The sequence below is a fragment of the Haemaphysalis longicornis genome, unplaced genomic scaffold (assembly GCF_048455015.1).
Source record: "Haemaphysalis longicornis isolate Haplotype H1 unplaced genomic scaffold, Haemaphysalis longicornis Haplotype H1 scaffold_5, whole genome shotgun sequence".
NCBI lineage: Eukaryota > Metazoa > Arthropoda > Arachnida > Ixodida > Ixodidae > Haemaphysalis > Haemaphysalis longicornis.
Genome location: NW_027526385.1, coordinates 156,400,989 through 156,425,726, shown reverse-complemented (window position 1 = coordinate 156,425,726; position 24,738 = coordinate 156,400,989). Strand labels below are relative to the sequence as shown.

General features: G+C 49.8%; 1 protein-coding gene across 1 annotated transcript; it reads left to right on the top strand.

The window, feature by feature from the left end:
• Positions 1–2,714: 2,714 nt before the first annotated feature.
• Positions 2,715–24,426, top strand: LOC144139970 (neprilysin-1-like). The gene is made up of 6 exons (XM_077672186.1): positions 2,715–3,026; positions 7,051–7,401; positions 16,039–16,257; positions 19,218–19,387; positions 22,502–22,961; positions 23,980–24,426. The coding sequence occupies exons 1-6, from the start codon at positions 2,715–2,717 to the stop codon at positions 24,424–24,426; spliced, it is 1,959 nt and encodes a 652-aa protein (XP_077528312.1).
• The last annotated feature ends 312 nt before the right edge of the window (positions 24,427–24,738 follow it).

The following is a 24,738-nucleotide window of genomic DNA, read 5'->3' as shown; positions in this document are numbered from 1 at the left end:
GTTTCCGCAGCAGCTTGTAATGTTTAGTGCACACCGAGCGTATTCGGGTGCAAGCAGCGGTGTGAAAAACTTCGGAAGGATTGGAAAATTATTTAAAATTTCAGCATCTTCCTGTCTTACGCTTCTTGTCTTTCGTTTAGTGGCTGCTGTTTTTCCGAAGCGGGAGGGTAATTTTGACGCGCTTCTTTTCAAAAGTTGCTGTAGTTGAAGAGTTAGGTCAAAGTAGTTCCCAAATATTGTTAATGAAGTGACATTTTATTTTCCTCACCCCGCAATATAAGCACGCAAAAAATAAAATGAAATTTCATGCCTTTGTTAGTCCATGATCAAGCTGATCCGCATGGAGTAGTGTGACTGGGACGTCCAGGAAAAACAATTGCTGTCGTATCGGCTGAAGCGAGGGTTAAGATGCTGCTCTCAACAAACTCTGCCCTTCACATTAACATGTCTTCGTTCGCAGCCTTAGTCCCTCATTATCTCTCACGATTCAGGGAGCTGGGAGTATGATGCGCAGAGAAGAGACATGAACCGAAGAAAGATTTGGCATTATGCGAACATTTCTGCTGCCGCTCGGCGTCTGCTAGTGTAATTTTGTAGCGAAAGCTACAGTACGCTACCGCGGACAGTCTCCGCGGGGTGACCAGTTTTGACCTTGAGAGCTGGAGGTCAAACCACACCCCCTTCCGCAAGCATCCGGATTGGAGCAGCACCCGATGGCGGGGAGAGATAGGTGAGAAGGGAACGGAGAAGCGCGCGGGGCCCGTGCTGCCACCTGGCGGAGTAAGGCTTGGACACCGCCGCTTCAGCGAACGACGAAGGAAGGCGACGTGCGCACAGAGCCGTGTGCGATGGAGTAGGATGAACATCCAGCTGTGGTCGCTCGTACACCGGCGACGCTTAAGCAACGCCGTGTGGCGAAAAAGAGGAAACACGCTAATGTTGCGTCCAGCTTGGCTACATTTCAGTCTTACGCGTTAGTGTGAGCTTCCCTCATTTTTTTTTTGTTCCCCTCGAAACCGCTGGTTTTCTTCACGACGCACTTGGAGAACTGCAGGCTGCGACTACGGACACCTACATGTGGCTGTGCGAGAGAAAGGGTATATTTAGGGAGGCTTGGTTCACGGCAAAGGTAAAAAAAGCGTTTTTGTCCGACACAGTCGAGAGAATCGACACTTCATATTGAAGGGCGTCAGGTCTGCACCTACGCTTTCTTTTAGTAGCTCCGCCGACGTTGTCCATAGTGTCATCGAAAATGTCTCCACCGACGCAGGTTGACGTTGCTGCTTCCACCACCGATTTCAAGACCAACCGGAGGAGGTCTTCTGTGGCGTTCCTATTGTCTGGAGAGGTTGGACGCCCATTGCTACGGCGTTGCAGCTCGTTGCCGTCTATAAAGATGCCGTTCCCGCAAGAAGAGGTAGTCTCCTTACAGAGCGTCCTAGTTCCCTTGATCGAGATCTCACTACGCGAGTAGGTAACTTCAACAAGATGAACACAATTGACCTGCAATGATTCTGAATGATCCGGTGGCTCTCTAGAGGGGCGGTCCTTACAGTGTAGCAGACTTACTATATTAAAGGAGTCATGAAGACAAAGTACAAGTTTTATTCGAAAGATTTGGTGTTTTATATTGCCCCCAGCGCTAGTCCGGCAGCAGACGATAGTTTATTCACTAAGAAATTAATCAATTTATGTTAAAATTTTCATTCTCCTTCCAAATCCTATGTTTCGTGAGGTCGTCCGCGATGACGTCAGAAAAGCAGGCCTTGAAGTAAACGCGAACGCGGCACTAGGCATCAAGCGAACTACAGAACCTTGTTTACCGTCAGTCCTCCCAGATGGCGCTACCATGGCGTGGCTGACAATTGCCAACTTTTGCTTTGTTTTTGATCGTATTTGCGCCTGGCTTGTTTTTATTGCGGTAGAAAGCACCCGTTTTGGGAAACATGGGGTATACTCGACAAACAGGGTCACGTAAGGCAATGTCGCTTGCGCTAATCGGCCTGTGTCGTGCAAGACAAGCCGAAAGCGCCATACTGCTGTGCAGCTATGACAAGCCAAGTGTGTGCAGTACCAACAACAGCACGCTCTGGTACTTGAATTCTTACGTGTAATTTCCTAGCTTCCATGCTTACCCCACCATTCTTACTTCTATAAAACGAATACATGCATTACATTTAAGCGAAAACATCTCGTGACGGAAGATTATAAGCCCTGCATCACTTGCATTTGCTTTTGCCGGCCTCCGCCAACCGCAGAGCTGCCTGGTATGAAAACATAGGTTCTGTTGCGGGAAATGAGCTAGTGAGCCTCATGACCATTGCCGTTTTTCCTAATTATGAAGCTTATTTGAGCGAAGTTTACGTTAAAAGTGGTGTCAGTATAATTCTAACGAGGCAATCTTTCGAATGAACCGAAGTCGTGTTTTGTCTTCATGGCTCCTTTAAGGAGGTCGCTTCTGACCACCTCTCTCTCTATCTACCACTTCCTTTCGCCTGCTATTGTTACTGCCGGCAACTTCATGGTAGTAATGCGCTCACCTAAATAGAGGGACCGGTATTTATTAAAAATTGCTAGAGCTGGAGTACCCGAAGTGCTAGTTGGGAAACAGTGCTGGAAGCATTGTGGAAAAGATTGTTGGGAAAGGTTCATGTGTGGCTACGACCAACAACTTTGTCGTCGTGCAGGTGCCGCCTGAGCTGACGACTGCAGTCATGTCGCCACCCGACAAGGACCTCATGCCGACGATCTATGACACCATGCAGCCTGGCCCGGACCACTTTGAAGACGATATAGCCCGCTCAACGTTCGCCCCGCTTGTGGAAGGCATGTCACCGGCCCTCGAAGACCTTCCAGAGGTGCACGTGACCATCCCCATACGGGAGCAACCGCCCACCCCTGTGTCCGTCCCCCCGAGCGAGTGCTCGAGCAGAGCCCCTACGCCAGTGATTACAAAGACCTGTACGCCAGTGATTACAAAGACCCGTACTCGAGCCCTCTCTAGTTTTAAGCTAGACGAGGTCAAGGTACGTGATGGTGTGAACTGCCTGAGACAAAGCTGTAAAGGCAAACCTGCGTCGAAAACTCTTTATCGCGGAAGGCCTTCTCTATCGCATCAAAAAAATCTCGCTGTTTTGTGTGCTTGCCTTGATAGTTCTATTTTAATCTTGGGAAATGTGAAAGTGTTATATTAGCCTCTATGCTGTTTTTGCTCTGCAGAAAATAAGTCCGGTTATTTACTATTTACTTGCCAGCCTATGAAGGGACGGGTACCTTAATTAAAAGAATATAAAAATATTTCCAGGTTTTTTTTACTTTGATGTGTGTGCCTGCATACCTTGAATGTAGATTGTGTCTAAAGTATGGTCGAAAGTTAACTCCAAACATCACAAAAGTTGCGGCCGGACGTACCAATTGCTCAAGACGAGACTTAGAATTATGCAGTTATCAGTCGTAAATAACACGTGACCGCAACTGTAACTGATGAGTGAGTGCTAGCTAGTTGGAGGCAGTGAAAAAATTATGTCCGGCTGCTGTCACTTCTGTCACCACGATTTGCCAAGAGGGTGTGCGGTATACACTCTATGCCAGCCGCAGCCCCCCGCCACATATCTTTCATGTTCTTGCTAATCATGATTGCTAGGAATCAATACGTATGTTAAGCGTCATTCAGGTGTGCTATGATAAAACCTTTGCGTAACGTCGATTCCCACGTATGCGTGGTATTCGCTGTTTCTTTAAAATAAATTTTCGCTCCAATCCACGCGGTGAGGGTGTTTGGAAAGCAAAGCTTTAAGCGACACCCACAACAACTGCCCATGCGACGTCAGTTGAATTCACACAAGTAGCTCTACAAATAGTGAAACAAGATATTCTGCCAGCCGTTACATGGAATACGCGAGGGCGACGTCCAGAACGCAGCAGCATCGGCCACGTCCGGGGTAGAGCGGCGGACGCTGCCGCTGTAGCACGGCCGTGCGTCGGCTGAAAGAAAACGGAGAGCAGCGTCTTTCGAAGGCTGAAAGAGCGGAACCTAGCCATCCTGATGTCCTAGCTCGGGGCTACACCACCACGCGACACAAGCGCAGACACCGAAACAATTCGGCACGTGAGCTTAGCGATTCCCATTTATGCCGATTTAAACTACACTTGAATCCCGTTTCCACGTTTTCCACCGGACCGCGAAAACAAAACGTAATAGCCAGGAAAACGCAGCAATGAGGAAGCTTTCGAAAATGAACGTAAATAGCGTAGCTTTGACTTGCAACCATGCATTTCTGCAACTTTGGCTTTCGACGCTTAAAAACTCGAGAACGTAGGATTGCCGCTATTTGCGATCGCGGGAAAACACCACGCGTGGCAATGCAAGGTCCCTAGCGATGCCATGATTTGAAGCGCAACAAAAACACGGACGAAACACAGAGTAGACGATTTTTGTTGCGCTTCAAATCGTGGCGTCTATTCACCAACTAGCCCAGCATGACGTTCTCCTCAGTCCCGAGCGATCTCGACTCTCTTCCGCGCTGGCTGCTTGTCAAATGCGTTTAGTACGTCAAGCTTTCCCTGAAGGGAAAGCGCCTACCGTTTTCGCGACGCCATCAAGGCACGACAAAGTTCGCGGCAGCAAGTTCAACGGTGTTCTGAAAGCTTGAAGTGCACCATAATGACGATAACACGTGCTATTCTCGCGGCGGTGCTTTATGGCCAACACACACTTCAGGCATTTCGAAGTGAAACTTTCGTTGTAAGCGCAGTGACGATGGTGATAGCATAGAGTAACATAGGGCCATCCAGTGGTGGCGCATATGACCCGCATGCGGCTTCATGCAGTCAGTTCCGTACCCAAGAGTGGCCAAGGCTCGCCAAATGTCAAAATAGCGGTGCGCGCATGTTGCTTGCGCGGCTTCGCAGAATCAGATTGCGACGCCTGATCCGAAAACGTACTCTGAGCCACGACGTAACAGTGAGCATTTTAATACATGGGACTATGTCAGCTGCGCCGAGACTCAACAAAAGCAGCGTAGCAGCCGAGAAAACGCATCACTGAGGAACGTAGGAGCGGGGTTCTACTAAACTAAGAAATAAACGATCCCTAAAAATAAGAAAAAAACCTAAATAAAAAGGGGAACAAACCATCACTAGCTAAGCTATAGCAGGATAATGCCAACGAAAAAAAATGAACAGGGAGCCGAGGCTCCAAAGTCTTTTAGAAGTAAAGCGAATAACTTTTAAAAAAGGAGGCTCCTGCTTCGGTCGGCAGAGAACAGCACAACCCGAAACCGGCACACACCCCACTCAACAGCGGAAGGAAGTCCGGTGCCTCATACTGTATCCATTAAAAGTTTAGTTAGTTTAGTAAGTCTGAGAATTGCGAGAAAGCTGAGGGAGATTTTATAATCACTATTTATCAGAACCGGTTGCTCCTTTCGCCTTTTGTATCTCTTAAAACACAATCGAATTGGAATTCACCAATTTGGAAAACGGAGTCCCATTCGTGGCAAGCAGGGTGCAAAAGGTAGCGTTTCTCTAGCGGCCAGATTTCCGTATCTGGTGTCTACATTTTCTTCGCCCACCCTGCAAACGAATCCTTACCGTATCTTTGCCGTGCGACCACTTAATTCGGTCGGGTCCGGGTTACCGAGGAGCTGCTGTCGAATAAGTCAACCAAGCCGTGCGAAGGAAGCGCGCTATGTACGCGAAGCTGCGCCAAAACAGGCCCAAAACAACCTTCGCTAAAGAAGCCGTTCCGCCGACGCGCCCGCCGGTGTGAGCAGGCACCTGCGCGCGGGGAACGCTGTGTAACAGTTCTCCGCGCCATCTGCACTGCGCTCCGTGAGTGAAAACCACCCTCCCCCTTTTCAGCCGCGTTAGGAGTTTCTTGCCGCGCACGCCACGAAGGAACTGTTGGCTGGTAGAGGTAGAAAGTTAGTAGAGGTAGAAAGCTGGTAGAGGTAGAATACAAATTACAATATCAAGGTAAAATGCAGAGATAGGTTGTGGCCCCACAGAAGTGCACGGCTAAATCGGACGAAAGTGCGAGCACGATGCAACCACTGGGACAGCCACGATTAAAGGGGCAGACAACCGATTTTTGCCGAGTATGCATTCTCTGTCCCAAATGAAAGGGCATCACTTGCACCTTAACGAGAAGCGGTTTTGCAGATAACACCCTAGAACTTCTTAAATCGAAATCTTTAGATCTATGAGCCGTATGTGTCCTGCCAAAAATAATGCTAGCAACCATGACATACAGTATGCGAAATGAAAAGAGACATTTAAAAACTTGTACGCAGCTAAAAAAAGTGTGAATCGCAGGCTTTCTTATTCCTTTATGTTTTTTTTTTTAATTTACCAGTCTATTTTGCACGAAGGCGCCATCTGTTGGGATAGACGATAGGTAGAATCGGGCTTCACGTTGTGGGGGTCGGAAGTTCGATTCTCCCCGGGCGCGTCCTTTTTTTTAAGCTGCCGTTGGCCTATTTGGAAACTGAAATTGAATATTTTGGCAGAACAAACGCTCCTGACTAAGACAGAATCGTGAAAGCACCTTCACTGGGTCTGTTCGCCGAACGCTGCCGTTGATTTTGGGCATGGAAGCTCAGTTAGCCACACTGAGAGCCACCCAGCGGCGGCGGGCATCATGGCACGCAGCGTGTCTTATAAATTTTCCAAATAGTGTGCAAAAATACATATACAATTCAAGCTTATACAAATACTTGTGCTAAAAGGTTTTCAATAAGTGAATAAACGTTTCAGCAGTTACAGTAGCAGCTATAGGTTTATAGGTCACGTGACCGGGACACATATTGTAGTGCCAAGTTTCGACACTACGAACCGCCACCCTTCTGCTTTCAGCAAGTTTGCTGCCAAATTGAAATTATTTTTAAATTGCTTTTGGCTACCGGTATGTATAAATCTCTGGCTTTTATATGAGCTAGAGAACATATACGCGACAAAAATCTGTTGTCCGTCCCTTTAAAGAAGGAGCCAGCGTACAGGGCAACCCTGACGGTGCATTTATTGACGCTGTTTTCTGCACTTCTTGCGTAGAACCCCTCTTCCGGTGCAACGGTGTTGGCCACATTGGTGGACTCGGGAGGGAAACCTCGCCACTGGGTGCGTGGGGTGTGCCTGGTGAGTGGCGTCCTGATTGTGGCCAGCGTGGTTTGGTTCCTGGCGCGACTACGGGCCACGCCAACCGACACCAATTTGGGCATCTGCCGGACCCCGGGATGCAAGCGACACGCCAGGTTGCTCCTGGCCCCGCTCAACCACAGCGTGGACCCTTGCGACGACTTCTCTGCATTCGCCTGTTCGGCATGGAAACCCGTGGCCGAGAGATCGCCTAGCGAGGAATACGAGACGTCGACGGCCCAGCTGGCTACAAAACGCTGGTTCGAGGTAGGCAGCACTAAGGATGTCACTTTCACTTTCGAGCGTACCATTCTTCGCGTACGTAGCATACTTACGGCTTGGTCGTTTCGAATACACTCCTCAACGTAGTTCCCTGGCTTATCGCCACCTCTCGAGGCATAATGATCAGAAGCACACCCGACTTTCTGTTTTGTTCCCGCTTACTGATACGCGTTACTAAGGCTTGACGTTGGGCTAGTTAGGCTAGTTGGCAAACGAGAGCGTTGCGCTCTAGATTGTCGCTTCTTCCGTCCTCACCTCTGCGCTGTTTTTAGTCTGTCTAGATTTTACTTTCACATGGCGAACTCCGAACATGGGAAAGTATCGCAACTAAACCACAATATGAGGACAGTCCGAGACGCCTAGGCATATCCTGAGTGAATGGATTGAAACCCAGCGGTAAACACAGGACACAGTAGAAGAAAACGACGGGACAAGCTCGCTTTCTTCCACTGTGTCCTGTGTTTACCGGTGGTTTTTAATCCATTCAAACATGTACCAGCTAGCCCAGTCCAACGCCTTGGCATATCCTGAGTGTCTGAATTCGGAAGCAATATCGCCCAATAGAACGCTGGAGATGTTGCGTTCTCGAAATACTCCGCCCGTATACACCTAGCGTCACTAGATAAAGTTACTGAGTATTGGCACTCTTTTCTCCTATTGTTCCATGCCGCCGCCATTATCATTGGTCAGTTCGCATCACGTGACATTTGTTTACACTGCGACGGTTCATGGCCGTCGCCATTTTGTTGCTTGTGCATTTTCAGTCGGTAGACTGTGGTAGACTTAGCTTGTCCTCCCTGCATTGCGGCTGCGCGCGACTGACATCGTTCCGAATGCGAATCAGAGATAACGCATGCACCAGCATTTCAGCAGCAGAAGTGTGTTCAAAGAAGCCAAGAAGCAGTTTTGCTGCATCTTCGGTAGTGTTGTTAACAGACCACTAGTTAACGGCGAGGCCGTAGATGCGGCAATCTCGCAACACAGATAAACACCAAAATGGCCGCCATTGCTGACTTGCATGCCTCAGTAGCGGTACTCTAATACCTTATCTAGTGACACTAGGCATACCTATTGAGACGCTTTCGTTTGCGATTCGCTTCCGCCTCATGCTTTTGAATGGCTCCCATCTATGCATCACTGGTTGCGCCGTTGATCGTTCCTGCCGCTTTGTATTGCAAGAGCGTAAGAGGGTGGGGGATTTTACTGTTTGGTCGTTCGCTTGTCTGCATTCTTACGCTTTTATATTGCATTTGCGGAGCACTTTCGTTGGCGGCCACATTTCGCTCCTCTAAAGTTTAAGATCGTGGCATGGAACGCCCCACGCTATTGAACGCTTGAAGGACGCGTGGTGCTTCGTTGTCACTTACGCTGACGCCAAAGATAGCAACATTTTGAAGATTTTTTTATTTATTGCCTTTTTTTGGCAGGATTACAAACTAAACACCCGTAAATGATTACGTGTACACTCAAAACTGGAGCCCTTCTTGGCCCAGCGGGGTGATTACCAACAATGCTTCAACTGTTGATAGCCACTCTGGCTTAGAGGGCTGAAATTTCTGTATATGCACAAAAGAACGAATTGACTATTTGAAGTACTCTCGGATGGGTCTGGCATCTGGGTCGGAGTAGCGTACCGCCATCCTGTTACTCCGGATGCTATGTAGTCCATACAGCATAATTGCGTCAAATGGCACACCGCATTATCAACATTCAAAAACCTAATACAGTAAGCATCCGCAGGCAAATCTTTTTTGTGTGTTCGCTGGAGGGTCTCCCAAAAGAACACCACTCCCCAACAGTCCAAGAACACGTGCTCAATTGTTTCTGGCTTTCGACACAGCAAACACAGCTCACCCCATGGCACGAACCATCCTTTTTCCTCCATCCAGGTCATTACTTCCAGTGTTCCAGTATGGAGCTTAAAAAAGCAAGATTTCACTGCACCTGGGACCGGCATTCCCTTAACTCGCTTAAGTACATCTCTCTCAGGCCTTGGAATATACCTGCTACGGTGTATTGGCACTGGCAATAAACTCTCGACGATATCTTTGTACAGTTTCTTCCGACTCACCCCGCTTAAATTCTCTAAAGAAAACGCACTGAAAAAAAACGGTATGACCACACCACATCCTTAAAAAAATCCTCGTACAGAGCCCCATCATGTACTCAGAGCTCACATTAAATACAGGCAAAAGTTTTCCATGTCCAAGTCTCAGCTCACAAACTGTCCTAACAAACGCGTCTTCAACATCACGAAGAAACAAACCTATTGACCACTTGCCTCAAAAATAAATGCGATTAACCGAGTCCCCCTTTACGCACTTTCCGAAAAAGTTTCGTTCTGTTCGTTCTTTCCCATGATTAACAGCAGATAAACACGGCCAACACATTTTGAAGACGATAGTCTTTCATCGGCTACTTGAACGGGAAAATTTTGGTCTGTCTGTCTGTATGTCTGTCACTCGATTGAGCCAGCCGGCCAAAGTGAAACAAATGTTTCGCAATAGTCTTAAATACTCACGGCCAAACCTAGACGTCCAAGTCCTGTGTTAATGTTGATACTTGTCAACTTTGTTGAACAAGAACAAGACATTACGAAAATATCAGGCAGAAAACCAATACACGAGGATGCAGTGTTCCTTTATTAATAAAAAATTGGGCCCATCTCCCCGCGAGGGGACTCGAGTAAATGCGTCGCATAGGGGGTGGGTGTATTGCGTTAACGTTTAGTGTTTGGGGAGTTGGTGGTAGTGAATGCGTTGTATCAGCAGCTTCTTGACGTAGTTTGAATGAGTCAAGGATATAAGGCGCGTTCGTAGCCTCCCATTCTGTGTGGGCTTTGTGGCGCAGTGGGTAGAGCACCATGTACATTGCGTTCCGCCCGCAGTGTCGAGGGATCGAAACCAGGCGCCGGATAGTATTTTTTTTATATAGTGTAGGGGGAGGGGTGCGGACTACGACTACGGACGTCAACGCGGGTGACATCGTGAGTTACTTAAATGCTCTGCATTTAAAAAATTACGGATGGCTGTTTTTTTCGCCAGCAAATAAAATACTACGTCAACTGCAAAACGTAGTCAGGTGCCTCGATTCACGCGCGTCTCCGCCGTACGGCCGCGCTGGCATCGAGGCACCCGTCTTGGAGCACTAGAACGCGGGAAATTTAAATTGACTTGAGCAAACTTGTAGCCTGTTATCTTGGAAGGAACGAGACTGGAAAGTAACAGCATGAGAGGCGAGCGTGAAAGAGAAAGGATGCATTTCCTTGCCAGAGGCGCCAGTCGACTATCGTCTTGCGTTGATATTTGCAACGAAAGGAGCAGATACCCGGCCGATTTTTTTTACAGGTGAGCTGTCGTACCCTAACTTTTCGTGTGTATTTTTTGCGTCCGTATGACTAGAAAAGCCTCTCGTTTCTCAGCTCACGGGCCGGTGTATCTGCACGTTCCCTGAGGGACAAACGTGTTCCCCTCTCGCGCTGTGCGCACACCCTCTCTCATCGGTCACCTGTCCGCCTTCCGTGCTTCTTGTTAATGATTGATTGATTGATTGTGGGGTTTAACGCGCCGGCGCAACGCAGGCGATGAGGCGCGCCGTAGTGGAGGGCTCCGGATTAATTTTGACCATCTGGGGATCTTTAACGAGCGCCGAAATCTCGTACACACGGGCGTTTTTGCTTTTCGCCTCCATCAGAAAAGCGGCCGCCGCGGCCGGGAATCGAACCCGCGACCTCGTGCTCAGCAGCTTCTTGTTAATGATGAAGCTGTTTATGCTGTTTATGCTTCAGTTCCATCGATGTCTGGCGTCGCTCAAAGTGCACAGGAGGAAAATGCTAGGTTATGAGGTGTGATGGCCAAGAAGGAAGTATATAGTAATGCCTGACGACGCAGATACCGTGCCGCAAAATTTTTAAAACAAAGCCTTCTGTGCCTCACTGATGGCGACTGTCCCGTTATGAAAATGCACCTCAAGAAAGGCAACTTTACTCAACGAGTTTAACAAAATGATGATGATAAGCGAAGGAACGTCAAGCCTCTCAAGAAAAAAATTAGCTCGGCTATGCCAGGATATACGTAGCGTGAGCTAAGCTTCGGCTGGTTATTCTTAGCTTTCCTGGTTGCCTAGGATTAGCTTATGATGCTTACTGCTTTATACGCATTATGTGACACATGTATATTTATCAAGCGGCTCCGGCGCAGCGTTACAAATCGCCCCAGAGCCAAGCTGGTTCCGCAGGCGCACACCGCTGTTGCTGCGTCGCACGAGCCATCGGTTCCACACCCGGCCATCCTTCGCATGACCATCAAGTGAACCGGGCCGCCACGTGCGGAACGGAGGTCGGCGAAGACACTGGGCCTGTGGGGTGTGTGAGAGATGCCGAGCAGCGAGCAACGTACTGTGCGCCGTGTGACGTCACTGCTCCTCGCGCATACGCAGCACGGCTCCGCAGGAGCCACGCGAAACTGCTCAACCTCGGCCAGTGTAGCTCACGCTACAAAAAAAGGTCTCCCTAGTTGGATTCGAACCTGGTCCCATCGCTTTATGAAACCGGCGTCTGTCCGACTGCTCTATAACGGCCACATCTGAAGCTTTGCGTTGTCGCCGTCATCATGTAACCGAGAGAACGATTGGAAGACCGACTAGTGAAAGAAAGCAATGGAGGAGACTGTCACGAAATTGTGAGGGGAGGGTGGTTCGCTGTGAGGGTGCGAGCGCTCTCCGAAAGTGTGCGGTGGGGGAGGGGGGAGGGGACATTATGCTGTGCCCGCACGAGGCGCTCGTCTGCGCAACTCTTGGCGAAAACGTGATGGAGGCGTGCGCGTGACGATGATGCGCGTTCGCTTCCTAAGACGCGGGTCGCGGTCCCTTCCTGAGATGCACTTTGCGCCGCCGACGCAGAGGCTCACCATAGCTGCCGTCGAGGGAACCCACGAGTGAGTGCTGCCTCAGCGCACTGCAACCATCAGGGGTGAGGGCTGGACTGCGAGTGAGGCAACCGGTCGTGCGCTTCGTCAGCCGCTGCAGCTAAACGAGCTAACAGAGTGGAGGCTGAGCACCACCGACGCCGTACCCAGACAGGGCTGAACATCGAGCGAAGCAACCGGTGCTTGTGCATCATCAGCCACTGCAAGTTAAACTTTAACCTACACGTGTAACCCTAAACATGTAACCCTACAAATATATCTGTCTGAAACTCTTTGCCTCAACATATTATGCACCTTCAAAACAGCTAAACAGCTGAGCCCAAATTTCGCATGAGGGAGAATCGTAATGGCCAGACATTTTTAGATGCGACGCTGAGAGGAGCATCTCTTGCCGGCGGCCCTGTCCTTCCTGCGTCGTCGTTGTCCGCGTCCGCAAAGCTGCGTCTCTCCTCCGCTCGCCTCCTCTCCTCTCTCCGATAGCGAACACTCTCGCCCAACATCTGCGGGCGCGTGGCGCAGCGCACTCTCACTCCGCCGGTGGGTGGCGCCGCGCGCGGCGCAAGCGCACTGTGCGCATGTGCAGCGCCCTCTCTCTCCGTGGTCTCCTCTCCTTCTGGCGCGCTGCGCATATAAGCGGAGTGCCGCGCTCCGGTCGGTCTCTCAGTCGACGGTCGTCCGCGCTACGCTTGCTCTCTCTCTCTCTCTCCCTCTCGCATTACCCGGCAATTGCTCACGCAATTCGAGTAATCGACCCAACGGAAACGCACAATGGAACCCCCTTCAGCGTCGCATCACACCAGGGTTCCCGCGAGGGGAGGTGGAGGTAATTTTTTTTATTCATTTAATTGCTCTATCATCTCATTCGGAGAGTTAAGCAGTTTCTATGTGTTCGTAACGCGGGCGTTGGCTTTGGACTTTGGCTCTGCGGAAGTGGACAGATGTTTGGGTGCGGAGGCGCGCGTCGGAGATTGGCTGCGTCTAGTGACGACCTAAGCTGTGACGTGCAGGTGTCCTTGTAGTTGTGCGAGACGTTGCGTGCTCGGAGCAATTAGTGTCCGACCTACTGATAAGAGGGGCAGACATTAAAAAAACTGTGGTTGATTACTCCCTCATAGGCATCAGTAAAACACGAAAGTGAAATGGGCAGCGAAATCTGCAGCTGAGCATGAGTTGCGGGTCGGCGGCTTTCTTGTGGGTGTGTTTGGCGAGCGACGTCCTGCTGGCGGGTCGCTTCGGCAACGGTGTTCTGGCGTCATTTCCGTGACGGATATGACGTCAGTGAAATCTTTGGGTATCGCGGCATCAAACACTTCCGTGTTAAAATATGAATCCCGAAAACGAACAACCTTAAGTATAACGTACTCTTTAGTGCTACAGGTTGCTTTCCCGCAAGAAGACCCTGTGTGCAAGAGTGCACCCTTCACAGTCCGCTTGATTCATTGTACTGGCGTTCCTTCCGTGACGGATATGACGTCAGCGAAATCTTCGTGTATCCGGCAATAAAACACTTTCGTGTTAAGAAAGCCAAGTTAAAGGGACCAGGAAAAGCGTTTTGTAAAAGTTACAAAATGCCTTTATTGTCGCGTAGTACCAATATAGCGATGCAATGCCGTTGCAATTATTTATCTACATTCAGTATTAGCTGCGTCAGAAGAAATTAAGTGCACCTCTCCCCCTTGCCTATCTATTCCTCCTCCCTCTCTGCTTCTTTCAAAGCAGCTGGAGACACTGGGAATAGCCATGTGACATCGCGATGCTCGACTTCCGTTCTCCGCTAGCTACTATCCTGCGCCTAGGCATGCGTCAATCGCTGCAGACCCGCCTTTGCCTCGGGATCGCGCAGGAAGGAGGAAGAGCAACCGGAAGCCAATGGCAGTGACGTTGTCGGCGACCGACGATCGGCCGAATCAGGGGGGCGCCTCGCCGTTGCGTCAGCCGCGATCGCCGTTGCGTCAGCCGCGGTCGGCATTGCGTCAGCCGCGGTCGGCTCGCTGCGGCGGCGCGCTCATCGGCTGAGAAAGGCGATCTTCAAAAATTGTTTACAAATTATCCGTGCAACGTATGAGGCTCACACTTGGCTAAAAAATTCCCCGTTATGTGTTCTACCACCTGAATGCATTTGATTGCCACCTTCACAAAGCTTTTCTGGGTCCCTTTAAAGCTAGCGAAGACCACCAGCTACCCGCCGCGGTGGCTCAGTGGCTAAGGCGTTGCGCTGCAGAGCACGAGGTCGCGGGTTCGATTCCCGGCCGCGGCGGCCGCTTTTCTGATGGAGGCGAAAAGCAAAAACGCCCGTGTGTACGAGATTTCGGCGCACGACAAAGATCCCCAGGTGGTCAAAATTAATCCGGAGCCCTCCACTACGGCGCGCCTCATCGCCTGCGTTGCGTCGGCGCGTTAAACCCTACAATCAATCAATCGAAGACCACCAGCTCCGCTTTTTCCTCAGTCTCCGCATCTCAATGGTGAAAGTGGCCGAATATTGTTATATAAGAGAGCGCATATTCCCCCGGAAAATGTCTTTCCAGCAAATATTCTGAGCTTACAAGTGAAACCGAGTTTCAGAGGATCGGTTTAAACCTGGTTTTTGTAATCTGGCTTACCCACATTGTGTTGTACAGTGAAGCCAATGAAGCCAGTGAAGCCAATACAGTGAAGCCAATGAAGAAAAAATAGGCGTACTCCTCGCGAGCGCGGCAGAAGGAGACCACCAAAAACCAGCGGGACACGGAAGTCGTGCGAAAGCGCAATTCCCGCCGGGACCATGAATGCCTAAAGGCGGAATTCGCAAGACGTCGCCGTGGCTACAACACCGCTGAAAACTTCGCCTGCGGGACAGCGCGGTTTGCCCGGGAGTTTGTGGCCGACCATTCCGGCGTCCCTTGTGCGGTGTGTGACCGTCTGCAGTTTTAGCCGGACCTCAGTGCTGTGATTAGTAACCCAGGAATAGCTCCGCTGGCCATCGACTTTTAAAGCAGAGTTTTACTAATTTCGTCCAGCGGTTTCGCCGCGGATGCGCAAATTCACCTTTTGACCTCTTACACACACCTTGGGACACACCCCTTAAAGCGCGTCGCGTGTTTCGCCGGGCCCACTTTCAGCGCTGCGCACAAGGCCCGTTTTCATTCGTTCTGCTCAACTGATCAGCTGAGCGGCGCGCGGTTGCGGGCGCTCAGCTGATCGGCAGCCGTCAAACACCGCCGCCTCCCACGCATGCGCCGCTGAGTCGTCTCGGGATACGTGACTCATCTTGCGCCCAGCGAAGAGGAACACTGGGTTCGCTGCGAATGAAAGTGAGGCGAGCCTCCTCCTGTGAGCGTTGCACGGGACCGAACGGCATTGAGCCGCGGTCGGCAAGACAGCTACATCAAAGGTTAACCAAGGGAAACCAAGACTCAGACTAAGCCAAGCTTTTGCTTTGCATATAGAAGGTTAGCTGAACTAAGCCGCAACCGTTTTTTTTACAGAATGTAATGGCACTAAGTTTTTTTAACAGTGCAAAGGTGTTGGAAGGACACGTGGGGATATTTGCGTAAAAATTGTGCAATGACACCTGACCGTGCAGTGGCCCCACAGGGCTTTCCGGGGACGTATCGATTTTGTTTCTGAACTCATTTGTTAAAAACATTCCTCTCTCCATCCCCAAAGCCCTCAAAACGTAGTGGTCAATGCCTAATACGGCCACGAACGCACGCAGGGTTTTCAGTCAGCGCTGACCACCGGCTCCAAGGTGCTGCCAGTGGGCGCCAATGCACTCCGCATGTACCAAGCCTGCATCGCGTCAGCCAAGAGCAGCACGCCGTCCCGCATCCACGACCTGCGCGACCTCATGCGCTCGCTGGGCATCCCGTGGCCAGCACGTCCAAAAAGCGGAAGTCCCCTCGGCGTACTCCTCCAGCTCGCCCTGAAGTGGAAGGTACGCCCACGCGATTGCACACGCTCGTGCATGAGCACTCATATACTGCGGCAGTTAAATGACCGCATAACGCCATGAACGCTGAAGCCGAAGCGTTTGTAGCTTGGGTACGTACGAGTTCATGTGAGTGGCAGGTCAAAGAACAGGTTACGCACTACGAATGCACTGACAGGGCAAGGGTGCGTCTTTGCGGCTTGATTTCAGATCAGTATTGAGAAGGATGTTCCAGATAAGGAAACACAATTATTTGTGTTCACGAGGCAAGAGCAGGGGCGTGTCGATTCCGGAGACGGGAAGAAGGGATGCTGCTAAAGTTGGCCCGGCTTCAAAAGAGCTTTCTATCTCTTCTACGCATCCTCCCTGTCTTCTACGCCCCCTCCCGACCGCCAACTCTTACACGTAGCCGTGACCAAGCCCTACTGAACGAAATACACGTGTTTTCACTCACTCACCCTGCTAGGTGCACTTTTTTGGTAAAGGGTGTGCTGCCTACGGGGGGCGTCCGAAGATTGCAGCCGAAACTGCCGCTAGCAAATTCAAAGGTACAGTCTCGAGCTACATGTTCCCATACTTTTGCAGGAGAGGTAGGGCTACAGTTAATAATACCGCAAATTCGGCCAGAAACTTGGGTTTGCGTCGATCCTTCTTTTCTCCAAATATTCGATGTATAACTCTCCAAAGTCACATTTGGTCGACGAGGCACGCCGTAGGGAAGGCTTCGTAGTGAATTGAACAACCTGAGACCATTTCATGTGCACCGAAATTTTTACACTGGAGAACCCTTGTGTAGCGAACACATTTGTAATAATTATAGACCATAGGCTTTCTTGGGCTACCTAAACACTAAAATTTTGGACTGCCTCTCTGTGGATATCTGTACCTTGATTTAGGCACCCGACAAACACTTCGCAGAATTCTCGAACGGCAAATTTACATAGCCAATGCTTCTCAAAGCCACACAGTGTGGGAACACACTTCATACTTCAGCAAAAAAAATATTGGGCATATTTGCGGCAAAACGTCAATACATAAGTGGTATCTGCAGTGATCTTTTATTTATTAAAATACCAGGAGGCTTGATTTTAGGGATAGCAATAAATAAGTGTTGAAAACAAATTTTTGACTGTACAATGGAAACAGCGCCCGTGCCCGGCACTATACCTTCGGGCGCTGTTGCGAAAAGTCCACCCGTAAGGAAACATTGCAGCCGTTACCGCGCGAGCAGTGGAACGCGGGAAAAATTCAGTTGGCGTTCACAAACCTTTACCATGTTTTTCGAGGGAGGTGCGAGACGGGTGAAAAAAATTTAGGCATCTCCACGAAGTGAACCATGACGAGTGGGCGAAGCACTGGGGACCGTTCCTACCGTAAATCATCCGTGGCATTGCCCACTCGCGCATGTAAATGAGTGACAACGCGTGCGTACAGTATATAAATTCCCAATCCAGTTCAATCCGATGCAATTTATGTAATCCTATCCAATCGAATCCGAATCCATTATATCCAATCCAATCCAATCCAATCCAATCCAATCCAATCCAATCCAATGCTCCTCGCGCATTCGCAACACTGTGTCCACGGACGCCAAGCCCCTGACAGAGCGAGAAGGTGCTTCACCTCTAAAAGAGCTTAACAGGTTAGCGACAAAGAGAACAGAGGCATTTACAAGGTATACGGGCGGCATGCGTCTATCGTCTGTCGACTTTTGTAGCGCAATTAGCAGATACTCGGCCAATTTTCTTGTTGGCACTTGGTCAAGCTGAAGCCTTTGTTCTCGTGGGTCGTTTTTTAGCGCTACTAATCATGGTCTTAGACCGTAACCGACGAGCCCAGCAGCAAGTTCTCCTGAAACCTCTTAAAATCATCGAAGGAGCAAGCGACCATTTCAAAGGGCAGTTCAACGCAGACTTGCAAAATAAGACCAGCCTATTGAGCAGCTTGTATATGTAACACAAAAAAGAGACACTCTACAGCCCACAAAGGAGACCATTCTCTATACATTATGCTGCTTTCAGCCTTGCCGATGATGCGAGCATTTCTTGAGATGGTAAATGGCTATACCTAGCCAAAAAAAGAGCGCCGAATACGTTCAACTCCATTCGCCGCCCTTGAAAGCTTATTAGTGGCGTATAAAGACGCTTACCGCAAAGCATGCTTACCGCACTGGACAAACATGGTAGAACCGTGGGCGTGAAAATTAACATGCAGAAAACTAAATTAGTTATGAATAACCTCGGGACAACACAGCGGTTTGAGATAGGTGGCGAGGCAGAAGAGGAAGTGGTAGGCGAATACATCTACTTAGGCCAAGTTGTGACTCCGGATCCCAATCATGAGGCAGAGATAACTAGAAGGATAGGATTGGGGTGGATTGCATTAGGCAGCCATTCTCAAATAATGAATGGCAGCCTACCAGTTTCCCTGAAGAAGAAAGTGTGTGACAGCTGCATCTTACCGGTACTCACCTACGGGGCAGAAAGTTGGATGCCGACTGAGAGTGTTCAACTTAAATTGAGGATGACTCAGCGCGCAATGGAACGGAAGATGATAGGTGTAACAATAAGGGACAAGAAGAGAGTGGAGTGGGTCAGGGAACAAACGCGTGTTAAGGACATACTAATCGAAATTAGGAAGAAATGGATGTGGGCAGGGCATGTAATGCGAAGGCAAGATAACAGTTGGTCATTAAGGGCAGCAGAGTGGATCCCTAGAGAAGGCAAGCGTGGCAGAGGGCGGCAGAAAGTTAGTTAGGCGGATGACATCAAGAAGTTTGCCGGGGTAAATTAGTCACAGTTAGCACAGGACCGGAATAATTGGAGAATAATGAGAGAGGTCTTTGCCCTGCAGTGGGCGTAGATAGGCTGGTGATGATGATGAAAGGCGCTAAGATTTTTAAAATCTTGCTTTTTCATGGCGTCGCTCCCAGTGATTCCTCATCTATCGCCCGTGCATGACCACAGGTGGCGCTCTGGTTCCGGGTTAGGCTCTTGAGGACGTTTCGTCTCGGCGCTACCGAGGAACGCCGTGTTGTTGAGCTGAGCGCCCAACGCTACCTCCTGTTTGACATCAAGCACCACCGACACATCATGAAGTCGAACAGCTATGCCTCCTACTGGAGATCCTACCATAAGTAAGCCCGAGAAGAACTTTTGGAAAGATTGATTGAATACGGTGCTATTTTTAGTCGAGAAGTGTTACACGACTGTCGTTCCATTTTTTGGTACCTGTTCCATAAATACCGAAGCGCAAATACTAGAGCGGCAAATAATGATGGCCACTGTTTTGTCCTTCTATAAAAAAACACTTTGCAGAAGTATGCTGCCCCGCGTAAACTCCTAAACGTAAAAAGAATTGTTTGCTCGCCTAAGCACTTCATTCATTCACCAGCCTTGAATCCACTGGAAAACAACGGCCTATTCAAATCCCAACGAAATTTAAGCCGTCACTTCACCCGGTACGGCAGATACTGTTGAGCAATTTCTGTTCGTACCAGCCAGCCTCAATAGCATGGTTCTCCTTTTCTAGTTTTGCCTTACTTATAACCGATCGTTATATATGTGTCACCAGGCAGTAGTTTTTACCATGCTACTTGTAAGACACAATAAATGTGTAACTAATTGGCACAGGTGTCGTCGTCGGATGCCCCTCTTGCAAGAACCTCATTTTTTCTATACGGGTTTTGGACTAACCAGTGATGTAGGGTTTGTTACCCTGATCAGTGGGCTAAGAAGCGTCGTCAGCAAAAAAAAAAAAAAAAAAAATCCCTTTGAGTGACTCATTTTTTAGTTATATATTGTAACTTCAAGGACTGCATCCCTGGGGACACACTCAGAAGTCTGTTCTTTTATAATGAACTGACAACTCTCCCCGGATAGTAATTCTTCTAGGAATGCGCGTAAAAGCGAGAAACTGATTGTGCATTGCCACTGGACACACTGGACAACAAACCGGAGTCGATAGTAGAGGAGGCTCGCGTTTAGCATGGTTTTCCTGTACATCTCTAGAGGTCAGCTGATGCACTTGTTTGATCGTGGCCTTGCCCATAAAGAACGAATGGCAGGACTGAGAAAATGTCATTGAGTTACAATACCGATTCCCCTACTGCAGGGCATAAGCCGCATCTTGACGTTGTAACTGAAATAGTGTCACAAAAAGTGACTAAAAATTGCATTTGTGTATTTTGGTTAGATCCTGCCAGTTGCGACCAGGCCATGGAAATATTCCCGTGGAAGCAGCTATAATTTCCACATATCAGTTTTAAGCTGAAGGATTTCCTGTACGTAAAGACCTCACTCGCCCAATCTCTTGCATGTCCGCCAGCCTGCATGGTCAGGCTCCGGTTTTTGACTTGCAGTTTCAAACCGCTTTTCGCTTAGAAGAGAAAATTCCAAAGCATCAAAAGGCAGGTTTTCAGAATTTTAAACAAAGAACTGAAGACGATTGTAGTCAGGGATGACGAAGTCCGAGCGTGGCTCACACGGGCCAGCATAGTGGTAAAGCAGCTAGGTGAGTTCTTACTTGGTAGTAAGTAAAGACGGTTTTTATGTCTCACAGATACGGGTCCCTTTGTGTTGCACCTCCTTTCGCGACAAGCTTACGGAGTCGGCCTTTAGAGCATCGCCACAGTTTCTGCAACTGAAGAGCATTTTACAGACGTGCGGTGTCGTTGTAGGACAGACAGCGTCATGCGACGTGCAGCACGTACGTCACTTGCTGCACCTCCTGTAGAGAATGCCGCATATCGTAGATGTGCGGCTGCGCAAAGTTAGATCACTCATGATCACAACTTTCGGATAGTAGTTGTACTTTACGCTCGTGTTACTTTTCTAGCCAATCAATTCCTACTTTTATCAACCATCATAAGTGTAGTTCAGAAGGATCACATTGCATAGTGATGTCAACAGCATCGTCATCGACTCGTCGAGAGTCTATCGCGAGTGCCGGTCAGCAGACCTAAACGATGTGCTAGCTCCGCATTCGACGTCTGCGCTTCCGTAGACATGACTAATCAATGAACATCACGAGCAAGGTGCCGTTATAATGCGTATTTTAGATGCGACGCTGAGAGCATCTCTTGTCGGCGGCCCTGTCCTTCCTCTGCGTGCGTCCGTTGTTGTTGTCCGCGTGCGTCCGTTGTTGTTGTCCGCAGCCACTCTCCCCCTCTCCTCTCCGATAGCGAACACTCTCTCGCGAGGGGCATTGGATTGGATTCGATTGGATTTGCTTGGCTTGGCTTGACTTGACTTGGATTAGATTGGATTTGGATTGGATTGGATTAAAGTGGATTGTGTTGGATTGTGTTGTGTCATAGCCGCGGCACTCTCTCCGCGGTCTCCTCTCCTTTGGGCGCGCTGCGCATATAACCGGTGTGCCGCTCTCCGGCGGCCTTTCGGTCGACGGTTGCTCTCCGCATGCGCTCGAACCCCCCTCAGCGTCGCATCACACCAGGGTTCCCGCGAGGGGAGGTGGGCGTAATTTTTCTCCCCGATGTCGATTGCTAGGTAGTTACTCCCCGGTATCGATTGTTATGCCAGCCGGTGCCACACGGGTAGCGATTGCATCGCAGAACTGCGGAGTGCCACCGTCGCCAACACCACCTGTTGCTCACAACAGCCGGGTTAGCAATGGCAAACGCTACAAGCAAAGTCGGACCTATAATCTACTCTTGTGATCTTCCGAAAGTTATAAAAACCGACCATAACACATCCACAAACACTGCAACCACTTTCTTAACCCCAAACAGCTACTGTTCACTGAGTTACGCATGGGCCTCGAATAGTAGCACTGAAAGAACGCAGCACTTAACAGCCCAGCATGGATGCTGCGGCGGTCGCTTCACGGACGACCTTGCAGGTTGGATTGGTATCTATGACAGTGTGTCAAAAAGGCGTTAATAACGTGGTCACGAAAGCCACTATAAAGCACAATAGAACAAATAGCCAGAGCTGCTCCAAGAAGAATACAGGAGGTGCCTATTAGATTGCCCGCGAGGCTTTCTTACAGAAGAAAATTGATGGGAATGGTAGGCGCAAAAAGGAAGAAAGGAACGTGTATTACTTAGCAGAGGCGGCAGGATGCAATCACTTTTCTGCATTTGCTGCGAAGCCAGCAGATACTCGTTCGATATTGCTGTGCATGTTGAGCTAGTCGACATATCAGATTTAGAACATTCAGGGGCCATTAAATTTATTTCTCGACGGCAATACTGTAAGCACTTAACGCACGGCATCCATGACTGACTCAGAGTCTTCACGGCGGGCGACCGTGACGTGGAGGCTGTCAGCCAGGACGAGATAAACAACAGCTCCGACATACAAACAGACATCCTAGAAGAGTGGCTGCCTGTGATCATCAACCCGCTACCAAAGCCCGCGCTTCTCAGTGTCGCCGAGCTGAGTAAAATGGCGTCTGGTGTGCCGGAAACATCGGAGTGGACATCACAGCTGACGGCCAACCTCCCAGAACCTGCGTATGGCGCAGAGGACAGGGTGCTGCTCAGAGACGTGGCCATACTAGAAGCGCTCGGTGCGGTGCTGCAGAGGTACAACGAAACCGACGTTCTGGACCACTTGGGATGGCACTTTGCACAGTGCTACGGGCCCGTGGCGGACGCGTCGCTGCTTCGTGCTCGCTACGGTGATGAGTACGCCGCTTCGCTCCAATCGCCCATCTTCTGCGCAGTCGAAGTCGAAAACGTTTACGAGGTAAGCGCTTCAACTTCGCACGGTCGCTGCAGTAATGGTCGTAATATAATCGTCCTACTAATAAAAATGTGTTACAAACTATTTTACTAGAAAATACTTCCACCACGTAATGACAGTTTCGGTCCGATCAATAACGAATGGTCCCGCGAAACGTGTGGGAAGTTCCAGTGATGCTTTTATATGTAAACACCTATAAACCAAATAAATATATGGCAGGGAGTTTCCGCATCCATCGTACCCACCAACTATATTGTCCTTAAGAAACGCAGCAGTTATACACGGCAATTTTTGTAGCGTGAGCTACACTGGCCGAGGTTGAGCAGTTTCGCGTGGCTTCTGGAGAGCCGTGCTGTGCATGTGCGAGGAGCAGTGACGTCACACGGCGCACAGAACGTTGCGCCCTGCCCGGCGTCTCTCACCCACCCCACGCGCCTAGCGTCTTCGCCGACCTCCGTTCCGCACGCGGCGGCGCGGTCCACTTGATGATCACGCGAGAGTTGGCCGGGTGTGGAACCGATGGCTCGTGCGTCGCAGCAACACCGGCGTGCGCCTGTGGAACCAGCTTAGCTCTCGGGAGATTGGTAACACTGCGCGGGAGCCGCTTGATAAATATACATGTGTCACATAATGCGCATACCGTGCGTTTGTGTCATTGAAGCAGCAGTAAGCATGAAAATCAAGCTAATCCTAGACAACCAGGAAAGCTATGAATAACTAGATAAACCTCAGCTCACGCTAGGTATATCCTGGCATAGCCGATCTAAGCAACTGCTAATTTTTTCACGTAGTCCCTGAGTTTATTTGCAATCGGGAGTTGCGCGAACAACTGTGCGGGACGTAACTCTGTTGGCTCTGCTGTTTTATTTACATACGGTAAGAACATTCCCAAAACATTTCGGTAGATAACACGTAACCGCGTACACACTGCAGGACAAGCTTGCATGCACTAACGTAAAGAAGGGCATTTCCTCTCGCATTCAAGCCAAGTAACGGCGTTATTTATATTGCTCTTCCACAGGCCGTTGTAACTGCGATGTATGCGGCCAGTCGGTTCGACGCCGCTTCCCGGGAGACCCTGAGCGCTGACCTGCATGGGGTTGTGGACGCGGCCAAGGAGATCATCTCCACGGGGTCCTCATGGCTGGATGAAGGCACGCGAGCTCTCGTCATGCGCAAGCTGGACGGTGTTGGTCTCGCGCTTTGGCCGGACGACCTTCTACTCAAGGAAGTGCCGGGGGTTTCTGCGTACACCTGGTTCCCGGAGAACACAACATCCTTCTGGGACCTCTGGGTTGAGTTAAGGCTTAAATTTTCCCAGATTTCCCGGGACCCAGAAGACAAGGCCGTGGAAGCCCTGGCCAACCACGCACTGCCCCACTTTGACTACGACTATCTCGGCAACCGTGTGGTCATTGCCGTGGCCGGTCTGCAAGAGCCCTTCTACTACGTCGACGGAACCAGGTAAGCGACGCCGATCGGCTGTAGCTGTCTTAAACTGGACAGTTCTTTTGGGCTATCTAAACTGGAATTGTGGTCCACCTGTCACCGGAGTCAATTAAAAATCGCTCGTGGGTCATTCATACGTCTTCTGGCTGGTGCGCACTGATTCTAGTAGGCGGAGTTACTTCAGATTGGGGTTCCTCAGTTTTCGACTAGTGGAAACCAGAATGCCACCCACTGGTCATCTTAGGCTGGTAAACTTCCAGAAACATCTAACGCACAAATCGCTAGGTGCTCGCCCGAAACCACCGGCTGTCACAATAAGTTCACTTTGTCC

Coding starts and splice junctions, on each gene's coding strand:
- LOC144139970 (XM_077672186.1), top strand. CDS start 2,715: ATGTCGCCACCCGACAAGGACCTCATGCCGACGATCTATGACACCATG. Junction 19,388..22,501: donor TACTGGAGATCCTACCATAA/GTAAGCCCGAGA, acceptor TGACTGACTCAG/AGTCTTCACGGCGGGCGACC. Junction 22,962..23,979: donor AAGTCGAAAACGTTTACGAG/GTAAGCGCTTCA, acceptor GCTCTTCCACAG/GCCGTTGTAACTGCGATGTA.